General features: G+C 36.9%; 1 protein-coding gene across 1 annotated transcript in view; it reads right to left on the minus strand.

The window, feature by feature from the left end:
* MGAT4A (alpha-1,3-mannosyl-glycoprotein 4-beta-N-acetylglucosaminyltransferase A) overlaps positions 1 to 16,674 on the minus strand; it is a gene marked incomplete at both ends in the record, with an annotated part of 70,148 nt that extends 53,474 nt beyond the window's left edge. The window contains one exon of the mRNA XM_082489777.1: positions 16,581 to 16,674. Within this exon, the coding sequence (XP_082345903.1) occupies positions 16,581 to 16,674 (94 nt within the window). The remainder of the gene's footprint in view (positions 1 to 16,580) is intronic.
* Positions 16,675 to 18,834: the final 2,160 nt, after the last annotated feature.

An 18,834-nucleotide genomic window follows, 5' to 3' on the forward strand; every position in this document is an offset into this window, starting at 1 on the left:
ACAAACCAAGCACTGCATTCTCAAGTGTCTGACTGAGGAAAGGGAGCAGACGAATTGTCAAACTGATCACACAGGCATGGCCAAGAAGCTCTGTCCACAGAAGAAATATATTAAAGAAGTTCCAGAATCCACTTGTGACATTTAGGTTTAGAAAAACAGTAAAAGACTATAACAAGTTGAGGTAATTCTCAAGTGTCAAAACCTGTACATCAGTACAAATCATATTTATAACCAGCAATATCAAACAATGAAGAGTATAGAAGGTCTTAAAAAAAATTTGCCCCCCCAAATTAATCTCAACTATGCTTACAAACCAGATCCTGAGTTTGACTTGAAACTGCCTAAGAACTGATACATGGTGTCCTTGAAATGCTACACTATATTAACATGGATGACTACTTCCCATGAGCTAATTAGATGCCTCGCTCTTAAGCGAAATTAAAACCTTTTATAAGCAAGTTATGATGAGTTATAAAATCTGAAGCAGAAAAGTAATCAACCATGCAAATACAGAATAAAGTAGTACACTGTAAGTGCTAACAACAGACATGCTATAAATAAAAGTTCTTAAGAAAACTGCTCAAGGTCAATTTTTATCAGTCCTCTTTGAACATTCAATCCTGTGGGCCTTTTTAGTTACAGAGTTTGTAGCTATGCCTATTCATAAATCTATTTTATTATTCTGAAGGGACTAGAGAATACGCAGTTGTTTTAGAATAGTATTATTCTGTGGAATTAAAGACAGTAAAGTAAGGTAGATTATTTATATACAAAAAATACATCCCACTAATCATGACAAAACATTTTCTGCTTCATGAAACAAACAAAAGAGGTCTTGTATCAAGATTTAGGAAAACAAGGATAAAAGAATGACTTGCCCACTTAATCTTGTTACTCAAATTGACAGGTCATTTCAGCAATCTGGTATTTCAATCCGCCAAAACAATCCGGTAAAATTACCATTTATTGCCCTTGTTTTCCACATAGAAATGTATTTACTAGGACTAGAAGTATTTTTAAAAATGCTTATTCCAGTAGCTTTCACTGTGAAGTACAGTTTATTTTTGAGTGAAGGTTCTGCACGTTTTCCTTAATTTATTTTTAAACAATAACCCAAGAATTATAATTTCTTAATTTTTCGTTCCAACTTGTTCACATTTTGCACTTCAAAGATCTGTATAAACAAATAATGTTTTTTGTTCTCTCCACTTCTAATGCACTAGCACAAGTCTGAGTATTTGCTTTGAAACTTTCAGGGCCTGATCCAATCTCAGTCCAGATACTTTTGTTTAAACATTCTTTTGCAGCAGGAGCTGAAGTTGTTTTCACTAAAATTTTTAAAGCAATTTGAATACTATCCTTTGTAATATCAACTGGTAAAACCTTCCTATTTTAAAATGTAAATTTTGGAATCAATTTACTTGTAAACATTCTGTAGAAAAAGTAAACCACCCTGCTTTCTCAGAGATTCCACATATACAAACAAAGCAGAAAAATGGAAGTACAAACCAGATCAAACTCTGAGAACCCACTTCCTCCCCATTTTTTATATCTTTAATATAAATACACTAAAAGTGCTGCAGTTTACCAATCCAAAAGAAAGCATGAAGTAGTACATCAGACAGGTTTGGTTTGTTGGTTGTTTTTTTTTGGAGGGGTTTTGTTTGTTTTTTTTTTTTCTATAAAGTTACAGAATAAAACATTTGCCTAGAGGAAAAACAATCCTAAGCAATCAGAAGGTCAAGGAAGCCAAACTATAATTGTGACAAATAATCATTTACTTAAGGGGCATTTTAGTAACTGGATAGAGCAGCCAGGAACAGTTTAAAGTGTCTCTAGATGCAAGTGCTCACCTTTGCCTCTATATACAAATTGTTCAATACAGAAAGGTCCCAATTTAAAAAAAATCCTATAGAGTTATAAAACCCACTATCTCACCACTCTCAAACCTCCACTGATGAGGGCTGACAGAGGGTCTGAAAATTCCTTTGGTCACAAGGAATAAAAAGAATAATATATCAGAAAATCCAGACACCCACTACTAAGGAGGTCAAGTCAACAGAAGCATATGGTGTTCTATCTGCATTGGCTTCAGACAATAAGGATAATTAAACGCATGATTTGTTTGAGAAGTTATTGGCAGTACTGGAGCTGAAGGTCTTCTTTTAAAACAAAGAACAGCAAGCTACAGTGATGGAAAAGAAAAAAAAAGAAGAAATCTCACATTTGCAATTTCTTTGTCTGATCTGAATGTTAACTTAACTAGCATTCACACTTCTTTGCCTAGGACACAACACTACCCAGGACTCTATGGATTAATGTAGTCCTCAGGGCTTTTTAGTTTCCAGCTATTTGGGTTTTTATTCCCAGTGCTAAGAAGCACTGTCAACTCTGCTGGCATTTCTTCTTTAAAGCGAAAGTGATATGAAAAGGTCACTGAAATCATATGCTAAATCATTTCCACAATAAGCAATCAGCATTTAACACATCTCTAGCCCTGAATAGAAACACTAAGGAATAAATAAAAGCTTCATAGATTCCATTCCCAAAAAGCAAAGCTGTACAAGGAACATTATTGCAACTTCTGCTGTAGACATGTATAGCAGAGTTTGGTTTAAGAAATTAATAAAAGCGCTCAGCTGAGTATGCAATCCATTGAATTCATGTAATTTGGACATTAACTCTTTACAGTGGTAGAAAATATTAGCTTCAAACAAGCTTCACCGAAATCCTCCAATTTTATATTTCTTACTTGCCTTGCACAAGACTCAAAGTGTATAACAGAGTAAAAGAAACTAGGAAGCGGTCAACAATAACATCACAGTATTACCTCAAAAAGAGGGATGCGATTTCCAGGGACAGACTGTACAAAAATCATTATGTCGCAATTATTTTTTTCAAACTGTCAAACCAGGACACAAACTAACTGCCAATTAAAAAGCCATGCTACAATTCTGACTAAAATCTTATGCAGAAGATCTACTGCTCAAGCAAACATGAAGCTCCAGTTTAAGCAAGTATTACAATCATAGCACCGAAACACACTTTACTTCTAAGATACTGGATAGTTTGATACCTAGTCTGCATTCTTGGCAACACTGAAGGCACATTATCTGAAAGAAAGCATTTCCATTGCATTTTTTTTAACATATTAAAATAAAATGATCCCTTGCACATTTCTGCAGCAATGCGTGTATTAAGCATGCATATTGCATCCATTCATTGTGTTTGTTCCCTCATTTAGTTTATATGTGTTTGTGTATATATATACACATCATTGCTACCAATAAACAAGAATAACTTCTTAAAACTACATACCAGCTAATTATGCTCATTTCTACCAAGACATATGAAAGAAGCCATAACCGCTTATGCTGATCTTAGTAGACAGTGGCTTCATAATGTAACTATCGGCATCTGTGTGGTATCATAATTTCAGCATTAAAAATACAAAATTTAACCCTGGTGAAATTCTTTCACATTTGTTAAAAGACAAGAGACTACCCCTTCTCCTGAAATACTTACAGATTTGCTGACAGTGTAAACAGATGTAATTACCCTTTAGGTAATTCAACCCCTAACAGTCAATTTGGCTACAAGTCATCTGTGAGATCTCATGTTTCTCCTCAGATCTCAATCAGACAGTATTTTCAGCTGCTTTCTATAAACAAGCACATATACCTATATTAAGATATCAAATCAAAATATTATATTATCTAGTGGTCTCAAAATCCTGGAGGTTTTTTTAAAATGAAAAATATTTCGATGCACACCACCTTTTTATAAGCTACGGAATCTCTAATTCAATTTACTAAAATAGTGTTCTCTGCCATAACAGAATTCATGAAAACAGGGTGTTTGATCCTCCTTGTTATTAACTTGATAAGTTAAAGCTGGAAAAGGGATTTGAAGAGAAAACAAGTTTCCATAAAAGCTCACAGTAAAATCACTTTTGTTGAAAGTGTTTATTATCCAAACCAGGGTGCACAAACAGTAAACCGTTTTCCAAATCAATTTGGTGATCATTCCAGTTTCCTTTAATCCTGTCACTCACATCTTGCAAATAGCCAGTCACCCACTGAACCTGTATTCTATACTTTTTTCAATATCGTATGTATCTGATGCCCTCCCATCAACTTCCTGCTTTAGCAGCTACAGTTATAGCTATGTCTTAAGATTAAAGAGATTAAAGTTTTAGTCAAAGGTTAAATGCATTATTCCTTCTATTCATGATGTACATGCATAAGAAAATTCAAAAAGTAACTGATCTAAATCAACTTACTTTTTTCCCCTTCTCCAGCTCTTTGTACACCAGTGATGTGATGCTGACATAACACAATGTTAACTAACATTAACACAATGTTAACAGCTGGAACCAAAGCCAGCCAGCACCTCCTGTATAGTGACTACTGCTGAGGGACTTATTCAAAGGATAAAATAAAAAACTCTTGGTGAAAAATTGATAATAAGGTGCAAGTTTCATCCTTTTCATTCTAGAAACACCCAAAAGCCTTAAATAACAACAATAATTCAGAGAATATTGATGATGGACTTAAATACTAGTTAGGAAGAGCATATTATAAATACAGATAGGTCTGCATTTGAGAAAAACCCACAGAATCACATATGGTTTAGAGATGACCATCGTGCTAACCAATATGCAATTGTGAGCACTGCTGTACCTCAAGCCAGTAATTATGGCATTACACCAATTCAAAATTCAACTCTAGCTGGACACCTGAAACTAGTTTAATCTCAAGTCTAACATGGTCTCCATGTATCACACTTGTTTTGTCATCATTTCACAGACAACTTTCATATGAATAAAAAGAAAATGAGTAAAAGGTTAAAAAAAAAAAACAAGGGGGGAGAGGATGAACAGACATGTTTATGTCATATGCAAATGATAGAACAAATAATATACTTTAACAGATCAGAATTTCAGTCGTGGCAAACAAAGCTGTAAACAGGAGAAGAATGGTTAAAAAGCAGCAACAAACATATTTTCAGAAGGTTAGTGAAGGCACTACTTGGTTTCTAGTTAGACTTGACGAAGGCCATTGGAATATGGTATAAGAAGCCAAGCGACAAGTACAGAATCTCCAAAATATTCAGTGCAGGAAGTTAATGTTTTGGTTTAACTTTCCCAAATCACGGTGTTAATTACATATTTTTAATTATTTTCCCATTACACTATTCTTTGTCAATATTATTGAACGTTAGTTTCTGATGCCACAATGCCACAGGGAAATGTGGCTACATTTGTATTTCAAATGGGCTAAGAGTTCTGAATAGAATTATAACTTTCATATTGATCCTTTCTGTAACAAGGAAGCAAAGAGTTTGTGGAAGACCTAGCACAGTGCAGGAATTATTCCCACAGAAGAAGAGATCCAAGAAGCATCACATGGCTATAAAGCCCATCTTAATAAAGATGAATTGAAATAAAGTATATTTTCATTTTCCATTACAGGAAAGGCTTTGGGTTTTGCTAAAGATTTGTTCAAAAAACTTTTCACACTACAAAAATTGTATGTAAAAACTCTATTTATACTTTTGAAAGATGAAAATTAATACAGCCATAGGATATAAGCTTCCATTACTTTTATGCCATTATATTGCAGTATATAAATCAATCTGTTATAAAGCTTTTTTTGAGAATAAAGGGTAGAGTCAACCACATCAGCCACCAACTCTGCAGTTTCACTTAAATACTACAAATGACAACACCCCGTTAGCTTAACAATCAGCCTCCTACTTTTAATTTCCATTTAAAAAACTCATCTATAACATCTCAATAAACAACATAGCAAAGTAGCCATGAATGCCTTTTTCTTCTGTGGCACATTTAATGACAGTAGACACGTACAAACAGGAAGTAAGAGGCACCACAGATCAGATACAGATAAAAGCAAACAGCTTAAGCACAGATTCTTACCAGACCCAGAAGGCTATTCTCCACTAATTCAAAAGAGGACCAAGTACAAAAATACACCCACAAACACAATCACAAGCAGTTTGTCCTACTAAACCAGCAGTATCATGAACAATCAAAAACTAATATATACAATTTATGCGTAAATGTCTGCTTGAGTTTTATTTAAAACAGCGCTCTCACCTGGCACTCTGGCAATTTCAAATGCCTAGAGAGCGCCAAGATTGTGGGGCAGAGATGGAACACCCAAACCCAAACATAGATACTGCATCCACACAAGTTTCACAGATTTGTTTTCCTACAGCTGTTTCCACCCCTTCCCATTTACAGGGACTTCTATCCCAGTGGCCCCAGCTCCTCCCCAAGACTCCCATCCACACCCCAGGACTTTCCATTCCTCTGCCACTGTAAGCCTGGCCAGCAGAACCACCATTTGGCCCTTGGCACACAACCCCTCACGCTGTCCCCCATGTATGTCTTACCATACATGTACTTCTTCCACGCATTAACATCACTTGCCTTTAACCACCAGCTAGGCAAAAGACAGCAGTGCTGCACCACAGAGCTCTGCACTCGTCGTGTGGTCAGTTGGAACGTGAGCAGTGGCTGCTCAGCTAGCAAAGCCCAACACAGCTGCTGAGCTCCAGCCCTTCCCTCCATGGGGCCAAGTGGAGGCTCTGTCCTGGTTCTAACAGTCTGTTTCCTCCAAACTTACAGGAATACAGTGTTACTGACAATACCAAATTTGAACCAAGTGAGGAAGAAAGACTGAAAAAAGTATTACAAAGGAGTGACAGAGGGGAAAAAGAGGATACAGCAGCATGTCTTAAGACAAAAGAAGCCGCAGTGACATTTCAACTTTTGAAAAAAGTTAACCACAGCCATCCTACATTCATTGTCTGCATCATTATTTCATCAATATGACTGCACCAAAGAACAACTTAAAGCCATTGGTACTGAATATACAAACATATTGCGAGTGTCATAACATCAATTTTTTTCCTTCATGAGGACAAACTCTCAACTTCACCCAAGTCAAATCTTTGATCACTGCAACCTATGCATAGCTAAAATACCACAAACCCCAATGCAACTCATCTCTGGATCCCCAAAATACAAGAGAAAAGTCTTCCATTCAGTTATAGCTTGTTCCAAGTTAAAAACTTTATCAAACCAAGCTAAATACAGTTAGATTTAAAGCAATGTATTACAAATACAGGGCAACACATTAGTCTCTTTTTCAATGTCTCCGTATAATATAAAATTGCATGTTTATTGTACACAATTGCCTTCTTAGTAAAGCAGCGCGGAGGAGGAGAAAAAGGGAAAATGAGCCCCGACCTAAAAAGGTCATCTCTACCTATGAATCTGTGTGTCCCGTTTACATCAGAAAACAGTTATTCTACCATCATGTGTCTACACACATGAGTTTCAGAAAGGTCTCCCCTATTTCTACCTAGAGCCTCCCTGATCAACAGATACATATGTGCAAAGTGAAAATGTTTAACCCTGATACTTCCATGCAAACAAACTCTTAAACACATGCACCTCCATATATCCTCCAGAATGTGACTCGTGGCACATGCACCAATCAACTGGGCAGTGAGTCGATGATCCCTCTCAGACATCCCCAAAGCATGTGGACTATTGTCCAATTGCTCAACAACTACTTATCACAAATATGCACTTACACAAATCTTCCCAAAGGTGTCACTTACTGTGCACACTTTGACAATCTCTGTGTACGCAATAGGGAGTTCTGGTCATGCAGTAACCTATGCATCCACCCATCCAGGGCTAACAAGCCATCTGAAGGATTTCTGCCCCAGGCAAGATTTCCATGAAGAAAAAGAAGTCATGTCCAGAAAAACCCAATTGTATCCATCCCAAATCTTTTCCAAGAATCATCATACTATATGCTCACACAACATTCAGGGCTCAGATTTTGAGAGGTAAAATGCTGTATATTCTCAAACAGATTAACTCAGCTACAGACCAATGTAGCAAGGAAACAAAGCACACAGGAAAGTAGAACCACAACACAGAAAGAAAAAGCAAGCATTCAGTTCTGACAACCTGAAAGATTCCTAAAACTTTAACATGATCTGTTTCTACCACAGAATTGTCAATAACTGTGGGTTTCTGTACATGTAAATCAAGACACTCTTACTCTAAACCATTCCTTTCCCTCCACTCAGAAACCAACAAAACATACACACCAGGAACTACAGCAAGAAAAGCTAGCTTCCTAAATTAAAACTAGATTAGTACCAGTAGATCCCGAGTCAAATGTTTAACATTTTAATACATTAGAAAAAAAACTCATCTATCAAAAGATAGCTGGTCAGAAGACTGCTGCCACCTCACAATTAACAATGCTATTGTAAGAGTTGCAATTTTTAGAAATTCTTATTAGCTTGGGCACAAAATTCAAGCATTGCAGAAATTTGATTATTGTTTCCACACATGCTAGTGCATTGAGGTTGCTGATGCTCCTTGGTTTTTTTGTGCCTTGACAACTGTCTCAAACAAGCTCTGTTTTTCAGAACATATTCTAACTTGTCCTCCTTGCAAACAACTCAGGATCAAAGCTTCACCATGCTTGCACATCACTGCAAATTAACAACAACCTTGTAAGTCAAATGTGATCCCATCATGTTTGTTTTATTCAAATCTTTCTGCAACAGTACCTCTACAGTTTGTCTCTACAGGCTGTGCAACCAAGTATGAGGGCTGTTTATTTGCACAATTACTTTACTAGTTATTTGTAATGGAAAAAAGATTTAGTTCAGCCCATCTCTGAACTGTCCAAGGAAATGCACATGTTCACAGTGCTGATATGCAAGATCATGATGTATTCGCAACCTACAATAGCAACATCCATGCATGATAAGCATAGGAAGCTTTTAAATTATTTTTGATCATAAGATAGTAAAATTATATACTGCCACAAGTTAAAACAGGTTTTCTGTTGCTTACTGTTAGATAGATGGGTGACACATCTGTGGGAAGCATCCGAAGGAATAGACAGAATGCTGCATGAAAGCCAAGGAGACAACCAGAAAAGCAGCTGGAAGCACAGCTCTAAAAGACTGTCTAGAGTAATTGCTTTTTAGGCAGAGACTGTCTGGAATAAAGCCTTGCACTGTGAGCAAGGAAGCCACTTTCTATTCACTTTCTGCCATGTTCAGGAAAACAAAACATAATGCATTATAAACAAAACTAAATTATAGACTTACCAGTGTCTCATCCTAAAAAGAAACAACTTACAGAATTCTAATCCTAAAGACTATATCAATAATGGAAAAAGCTTTTTTGTTATCCAGGCAGCAAATAAAGTCATGACTACACAGCAGGAATAAGGTTACTGAATAAGATACTACTCTAAACAGTGGAGGTGAGGGGGAAAAAAAGAAAAAAATGACACTTCAAAAAATAATAAGTCACTTTGAGATTTTTCTAACACATTATTTTCATGGTTCCTAGCTATAGAAATGGCTGTGGACATTAACAATAAAAGGTTAAGTGAATCTGCTAAAACACAAGCAAACGTTTTACGTATTTTAAGGGATTAAATTTTATGATAATAGAGGGCAACTCTCACATATCTCGTGCAAACATCATTATTATTTAGTAATGAAATGCACTGGCATATCACTCTTGGCACAAGAAGACAGACTTGGCAAAGGTCAAAAGTAGCTAGTATAACTTAGGTCAGAAGGGACTCCTAGGGGTCATCTAGTCCAACCCTCTGGCTCAAAACTAATTTCTGCAAGGTAGCTAGTTAGACCATTGCTGCCAGCTGTAGATCTTCCCTACCTCAGCCTTATTTTGGGAGTCTCATATTGACTTTAAGAAACAGTGTAACTCACTCTTTTTGTGCTAGCCCAAGTCTCTATTGGTACCAAACATGGTATTTGTGTCTTTGGCTTGCCATTGCTGGTTTAACTTGTTTATGGCAATTCTTCAGCCCTCCCAACTAGTATGCAACTGTTCTTGGCATTACAAAATTTTTTCCCACTACCTAACCTTGCTCTCCCTTATATTCTGTTATACACCATGGCCACAAAGAACAGATTGTCTTTTTTTTGTCTTTTCTTTTTAATTTCCAAATATTTAAAAAGTTATTTATTTTCCCATCTTGCTTCTCACACCTTTCCTTTAAGCTAACAAATGTCAGGACACTGACCCTCCCCTTACAATTTAGATTTTCTAGATCTTTAATAACTCGTTGCTCCATTGAACACCACCTAATGAATCCATTTTCTTTGCAGTGCACCATCCAGAAGTGCACACAGTGCCAAGCAGAGCAGAAAGATGACTTCCTGTGTCTTGCTGGAGTAGCAGACTTCATACTTCTCAACACCCCTTTTTCTGTTCAATTTCTTTTGTTTTCTGCCATAACATGATGACTTGCACTTAGCATGTGATTTACAGTAAACTGTCATTACTAACTAGAATACCAACACCAAATTTCTTCCCCAATTCTTTATGTATACATTTGACTTTCTTCTGCTTTACTGCACCCCATGTTTTGTTTGGGGCATTTTCACCTACCTTCAACCCTCCAGTCATCCCCCCCTTCCTGGCCAGGTCTCCAATTTGCATAAGTTATTTTAAACTTCAATCTCTCTGCCTACCTTTGCTGCTCGTCCCAGCACAGTGCTGTTTGAAATTTAGTAAGAAATCTCCCCCTCTCATCATCCACATTCACTAAGGAAAATATCAACCACCACCAAAATCAGGACAGATCTTTGCAAAATCCCTCTTCCTCACTGGTATAAATGTGACCATGTATCTACTGTAACTACTCTAGGAAGACAGTTACTAGCAAGAAGATAAATACACGCTGGCTTACAATCCACTGCAAAGGTTTCTTAGTAGATAGATCTCTTACAGTAGGGTATGAGCAGCTGTGTCAGATGCAACTTTTTCCTCAGTTGGCTAAATTACTCACATGATAGTCTCTGCATGGGAGCAGCAACCAACATTTTGGAGGATTCAAGCTAAGATAGAAGACTCAGGCTGAAGAAGCATTAAGAGAAGCCACACTGAGCAAAAGTATTGCCTTTCCCCAAATCTGACAACTGGGCCACAATCGAGAGCAGTACCTCAAGATGTTGGCTGAGTCTGGTCACATTAAATGCTCTGGTAGCAATCAAATTTTAGAATTTCATAAACTGTCAAGCTAACCTAGCTAGCAGGTTACTAAAAAAGCAAGAGAACAAGGTAATGCTGGAAAAGCCCCTTTTGTTGCAATCCTTTCCATGGCAGCTCAGTAAAATCACTGCTGTCAGAGAAGTTCTGCTGCAACAGGCACACAACAAACACAAAGATACTGCAGACCTAAACACTGCCCACCTGAACAGCTGAGATACATAGATATTCTGCTCAATTCACCCGGGACAGCATGTTCACTACCTGCACAGTACTCTCAGTAACCATTCCAAACCTACATTCCTGATCAGCTTTAATGAAATTTAACTCCCTGTTTTAAATATCAATAAGCTATATGCTGATTTTTCAGTTTTGGAAACCAAGCTTGAAGTGTATTTTAAGTAAAGACCAGAGTAATGTTCACGTGCTGGTGTTAAAAAGAAAAAGGAAACTCTTATTTCCTTTCATTTTAGCTCCTGGAAGATCTGCAACAGAATTTCCAAGGAAGCAAATGCTTCCCTTCTATTTACCAGAAAAGGAAAAAAAAAAAAAAAATAATCTTTTTTCCAAACAAACTGGCATAAATTGTTACATGCACTTTCTACTTTGGCATCCTATCCTGTCCCTTCCCCTGCCTCCACTCTTCCCAGTTTATAGTCCATTGAACTTTTTTGGTTGGTCAGTCTTAATTGACATTAGTGGGAAATTAGCACATAACTCAAAATCAGCATGTGCAGACTGTAATCAGCATTTACTCAAAAACCAGTTTCTCTTAGGATTAAAGCATAAAGTAAGGTGGGTTATGTTGCAAAATACTAACATGTATCACTCAGATTTCTGATCTATTTTAAAAAAGAATATTTGCATAACCACTGCCAAGGGAAAAAAAAAAAAAAAAAAAAATATATATAACCTGTCCTCCTTGCCCTGTTTCCTCCATGGTTCTGTAGGACTCTTCTCCCCCTGGAAATTAATATTCCTGGTTCTTACTCCAAAGTTTTCCACCATTGGCTGAGACTTTTTTGTTTTAGTCTCAGTTAGGTTTTCTTATGCTTGCTGTTAAGTTTAAATATTTTTCAGCACTTATGATTATTGTGGCTGAGAAAGAGTGTGGTAATTCTAATTTTATGAAAACAGCCAGAGGAGAAAGAAGACAACAGTTTTATTATACAGCCCAGGTCATTTTCTCTCCAAATGAGATAAAATGTCATGCTTAAAACAAAACAGTATCTCCAACCACCATTACTTAAGTATGAGTGAATATTCAGAAAACTAGGAAGCTAGTTAACTATCTCAGGAGTCTTCTTGGAGGTCTTCCCATGTGAATTTAAATCAGTGTACCAAAATAAGCCATCCTCATACAGTGAGGAGCTCTTACAGTTATGAGAACAACCTTGGATGAAATGAATAGAAGCTTTTTCAACTAATTCTTCATCATTAAACAAGAACATGTTTTACATTGGAAAAAGAAAACATACACTACTAGTTTCAGATTGTTCTGAAAACTACATAGTTTAGACAAGCCTGAAGGGTTAAGTTGCATCAGAGTTTCATAATACATATTCCATACACGTCCTCATCACTTCAAGTAGCCAAATGCCTTCTAGAAATGACACAAGACAGTGCCAACTATTGTCGTTCACCACGAACGAAGCACACATACTTTAAAAAAAAAAAACGCTTTACTTTTGGGGGTTTTTTTTGTTTGTTTGTTTTTTGTTTTTGTTTTTGTTTTTTTTTTTTAAATCAAAGGTGGCAGGATCAGAGTAGGAATTTAACATGGGAAGCAAGCGATGAGGTCGATGAATGCTTTGCTGAGGAATTTCATCCTACCACACCTGCCCTAATTCAGTAAAATTATTTACCTTCCTTCCCAATTTCAATGCTGGTGACAGGCATCAGGAAGTTTGTTAACCCAAGAAGAGGGGGTTCTTGAGCATTATGGAACATAATGCTCTTCCTGGAACATTATGTACTCAGACCACTAGTCACATTAAAGATCAAAGCATCACGACTACACTCTCTACATAGCGCACAACAGCTTTGATGTAATTTTTGTGACTGGTGTGATAGGTACACAGTACTGTTTTGTACTGGTCAGATGTTAAGAGCAGTGCCTTTAGGATAAAAAAAACCACTACATTTCTGTAGCTCACAAATGAGGTGGTGAAGATCTGTGACCCTGAGCAGGTCAGTAGGACCAGAAAGCATGATTCAGTCAAAAGAGATAGTGTTAAGCATAAAGTTATCACTTGCATAAGACCTCAAGCTTAGGAGAAATTTAGGGATATCTTACAGTGAACTGACTAACTGTGAACGTGAAGTGACTGCAGATCCTTTAAAAGTGGTCCTTCTGTGCACCAAAGTAATCAGCATTTTGGTAAATTTGTTCTTTCATTAATCCCACAGGAGAGGTACACAGATGTATTCAGGGCTTGTACTCTTTCCTTACAACTCCAGTGCTTCTACATATTGCATGAAGTCCAGAAAGTGACAAAGATCTTAGCTAAATTTTGAAGACTCTCTCCAACGACTAGAGGTATTTTAGTCAAACTTCTTCAAACACAGTTAACTTTAAAACCAAAACTATGTGATTGGCCACTTATTCAAACAGCAATATCTGCCCCATGAAAGGTTATTTACATAATCAGACCACCAGGTAAGCTAAAGCCATGCTGTTTCCAGTGATGGCACTTCAGACAGATTGTTTCCTTCAACTTCTGATGATTTCTTAGCATATCCTTAAAGTCTGTAAAACGCTGTTCTGCAGAGACAAGTTTTTGCACCTGAAACCAGTACCGAAGTCAGTGTCACTCTGAAGCGTCTAAATCCTATCCTGCATAGACTGGGCTTACATATATTTACTAGAGGAAGACATGGTCTACAAAAATATCACACATCATGCCAGTCTTCCTGCTATTCTACAAATGATTCTGCATTTGACATGACAATTATCCAAGATCTTAGTTGCTCAATTAAAATTAATCACTTGAAGACTGGATTAGGGTTGTTCAAAACAAGGCACTATGCTTCTACTTTTAAAAAGTAAAATTTGTTTTAATTATCACCGAGAAGCTAGCAATTCAGGATTTTGCTTTTTCTTTTAAAAAACGTAAATAGTATTTTCTTTCCAAGTGTACATTTACTTCGTTGTCCAAAGACTGACAAATATCTACAGGAATCTAGTGCATGCCATATAAACATAATGAATAACAAAGATGATGATCAGAGTTCATGACAGCCCATAGCCTTTCAGTGAACAGGAACAGCAAGCACTGTATTTGCTTCCAATTGAGCCACTCACAAATTTGTATTGAAAATGTTATCAATTAATTAAGATACCATCCTGCAAGGCTTACTAAGTAAACATAAAATGATATCAAGCTGGAAAAAAATCTTAATAAATGTATATCATCAGTTTCTGAACCTTTTCCATTGGTGCAGAAATGTCTCTGATTGGAAACGTGGTACTAAATGAACTCAAACCTGTTTTGGTTTCATATAGCCTATGCAAATTAATAAAATGCTAAACATAAGTTAAAGTAAAATAAAATTTAAAAAACAGTGTTCTATTTCTAAATTTCTCTTGAAGCAACACCTTAAAAGCAAGTTACCTAGACTGTAGTTTCACAACCATGATTTATGATTAACACATTAACGATGTCATCTTACACTGATTTTTATTTAACACATTACCATTTTCATGCTCAACAGCAAGATCTGGAAAAAGATAAATGCAGAACTTTTATACCAACATTAAGAAAGTATTGATTCTAAGCATTCAGATGGAAAAAAAAAAGTACAAAGAAAGTACAGCAGTCTGACCAACAAAAGCCTAAACCGTCACCAAGTGCCATATATACTAGTATTTTCCAAAGAGCAGATTTTTGTTAATTTCTTTTAACAGAGACTTTTCTTTGTGTTACACTTTGATAAGAGAGAACAAGACTTGCAAATCATATGTCAAGTAAGAAAGAAAAAAGGCATGAGAAAGAATTTCACAGATATACACCTTTGCTGAATTGAAAGCAAAATTCTTGTGAGGTTCTTCCGCCAGAAATGAATCAGTAACAGAAAATTTGACTAAAGAATGTGGTATTAGTCAAAATGAAGAAAATACTACTTACAGTGCTATTCAGATATCCTATTCTTGTCAGTCTTTGGCACATCTACATTTCTGTTGTTCAATTAAAAGACCTATATATTACCACAACCTTAAGAACCTGACATTTTTCCTGCTGCTTACATTCAGAAGGCTAGCCTACCAGCCAACTGCTACAGCAGAGATAACACCACAAAGCATCTGCTTCTCCTACAAGTGCCCAAAAGGAAAAAAAAAAAATATTCAATATGCCACAGAACTCATCTGCTTCTTTTATACTTAAATATGTGTCACAAGTTGGCTGTGCTACAACACACAGCATTCCTGGTAAACTTCAGCTTCCTCTTAATGGACCTGAGGCACAACTGAAGATAATATTGTCAGCAGAACAGTCAGAACAAACATATTCACTTAAGACAGAATATGCGTTCTAAAATTACTTGATCTTTGAAGGACATAGTCTACTATTTTTCAAGAGATCAGATGTTTATAAAACACCTTTCTTCTTCTAGAAACCATTCCCAAACAAGTTTAGTTGCTTTACTGAAGGACAAAACTGAAACATCTTACTTGCAGTAAACAGTCCTGACCCTCAGAAAAATTGAATTTTCCAAGGTTCACATAGAGTGCAGTAAGATCAACAAAGATAAATAAAAGGTAAAAGTCTATTACACACAATAGTTACTTGATTATTTCATGAGATCGTTCATGTTATGATAATAGATGCACTTCCCATTATCTGATCAATTTGCTCATGTTACTTTATTTTTTATATCCTACTCTGACAAGAAATATTTTACATTTCATTCAAAGACTGAAAGACTTGTCGTGCTATGATGTTGACTGGCAGTTTGCCATTTCCATCACAGAATCATCAGGAAAGACAGAAAGCAGCACCAAAATAAGATTCTCCAGCTGGGTCCATTGGCCATATGTTAAATGGGAAAAGAAGAAAAAAAAAAAAAAAAAAAAACCACAAACAAAACCCCAAACCAAACACCACAAAAGACCAACAGGAAAAAAACAAAACACATACAAAAAACCCCAAACAACTAAAGACCATATGTTTTCCCAACAACTATAAACCAGGAAAAAAAAACACCCCGAGACACAACTATTAAACTTGGACCAACCCCCTCCTCCATCAGTAGCATTTGTTTTGCTTCAGGTACATTGTTTGTCTTTTTAAATCAGGATCACTCTAAGTTTCCTGAATCTACTAGCAGGTGTTTCTTCCTCACCAAGGCAATATCTTCTGGAACAGAGCTAGTCAACAAAAATTTTACAGATTGCTAACATACAGCAGCAGTGCACATGCCTGTACTATTCATTCCTCTGCCACACGGCCACATGAAGGTCAATTTCATTTTGGAGCCTTTTACTTACCTTTGCCATTTTGCCATGCAGTGTACCAGGACAAACTGAGGAAAGTGGTGATGAAAACTAACACGGTGGCCACAGTTCCATTTCGGAGCCTCATCTCATTTCAGCATCACACTTGTTTATGTTCTATTACCAATGAGGACCTATCTGTTGGGTTTGTTGCAATGAAGTCAGCTGAAGTCCACCAGCAGCAGCTGGCCAATAGCAACTCAAAATGTAGCTCTCACATATCAGAGGTACCATAAATCAATCCATTCCAAACTGTTGTAAGCTTTCTTGTAGTTCTCATAAATTAAACTTCTCTTTATTCTTCTAATCCTGTTTAAAGGAAACAAAATTTTAAGAGATTATGCTAAAAATATTTACAAGAGACCCCCATCTATCAAAGCACAGTAAATAAATACTACTATATGCTCATTACTGTGGTTTACATGCACCTCCCTTGCACTGCCTTAGCCTTGGCTCAGAGAATAGAACTTGTTAGATTAATTTGTCCTTTTTCTATTAAATCTGGAGGAGCTGTATTTCACATGAATTTGGTCATTAAAGGGCAAACATACACATCACCAACATCACAATTTTATCATAAACTCAAGGAAAAATCATGTGTCACCTGACAGTCACCTGACTGATACAAGAGTTGTTTTCAGGAAGCCAGCAACTGAAGGCCCCAGTCTTAAGTACTCACTTCAACAAAACCCCTCTGAAATCAGTGAGGCCTAATATAACTGCCAGCAGCAGAACCACCCCCAGTGAACTGAGAGACCAGAGCTTTAAACACCATTTACAAGCCTGCATCACTCAACTCTCCCTGCTCAGTGCAGGAGTATTTGATCCATCCACAACCATTTTTTTCCTAGTTTAGCTGCAGCTAAAGCACAGAATACAGTCACACATGCAGAGAGGTTCAATCTATATCAACTGGCAACAACCCAGAAGCCCCACAAAATGCCACAATATGACCGTATCACTCCTCTATTTCCACCACACAGGCACAACGAGGAGACACAGAAGTTACCTACAAATCAGTTTCATCCCAGATGAAGATTCCGTATCCTTGGATTAGAAATCTCAACTGGCCAAACACAGCCACCATCTAACCACACTGTCCTAACTGAGCAAGACAAAGAGAATAAATTAACCAACTTCAAAAAGAGGGAGGAAGGGTAGGCAGAATTGTTTTTAAAGCATTAAATAATCCTTTACAGTGGCTCAAACATTAACATTTGACGTTCTTTTAAGGTACTGCCAGTTTTTCCCCACTATAAGCTACATCAGATGCAAGTATGCTACCCAGCAGTAAATAACTTGCTTTGAATTATCATTGGAAGCACTCTGTCACACTCTTGCCTGGGTGCATTTAGAACAACAGAAGAAAACCCCCTTTTTGTTATTACACTACCAAGAGATTCCAGTCAAATCTGAACTACTCTTCCCAAGTTTGTATGGCAGAACACACTACCTTTACCAAAGTTTGCAAAACAAGACATAACCAATAGGCACAGTTAGCAAATGAAGGGAGGAGAGCAACAATGTTGCAGAACTACACCTCTTGCATCAAATCTTGGTCACAACATCCAGGTTACAGAAAGTGTTTACCTTCGGACTACGATTACCTCACGTGTAATGATAGTAACACATTCTGTTTTGAGGAACTTTATACACAGACAGGTTTGTGGCTTTAACCATTAACTCAGAAATCACATAGTGCCTATGAGGAAGGAAACAAACGCAAGTACACGGGAAGCACACAAAGTGGATGGTAAAATTCAGTAAGAAACAAAACAATGAGCAGGGATAGAAAGAACTGTGAAAGGCCTTATGATATGAGAAACCTAAATTCAACACAATGAAAGATAAAGACAACTGAGAGACCTATAGAAAGCTAATACAGAGAGCACAGTGTGCCAGGAAATATCATCAGCGTCAGCACTTTAAATAAGAGGTGGACATAATGTCAGGAGGGTAGGCAATAGTAATTAGGTGAGAAGATAAAAGTCTGGGTGAACTTTAATAACAAGAAGAGGCAAAGATCTCAAAACCCCAAGGTTTTGTAAGGCCTGTCTACATGAATTTAGAAAGTTCAGGTGATTCCCAGACTAGCAGATTAAGTGACTAGGATACCAATAAGCTCAATGACACTAACCGTTGAATACAGCTCAAGTAGCTCTGAAGCAAGGATGCCTAAACTGTAATCTACCTATACCATTATTTTAGCAGCAGTCAGTTCTCTCTGGAGCAGCTCAGGTGTGCACAA

Source organism: Vanellus vanellus, assembly GCF_965231255.1.
Source record: "Vanellus vanellus genome assembly, chromosome: 1".
In the NCBI taxonomy this organism is placed as follows: Eukaryota; Metazoa; Chordata; class Aves; order Charadriiformes; family Charadriidae; genus Vanellus; species Vanellus vanellus.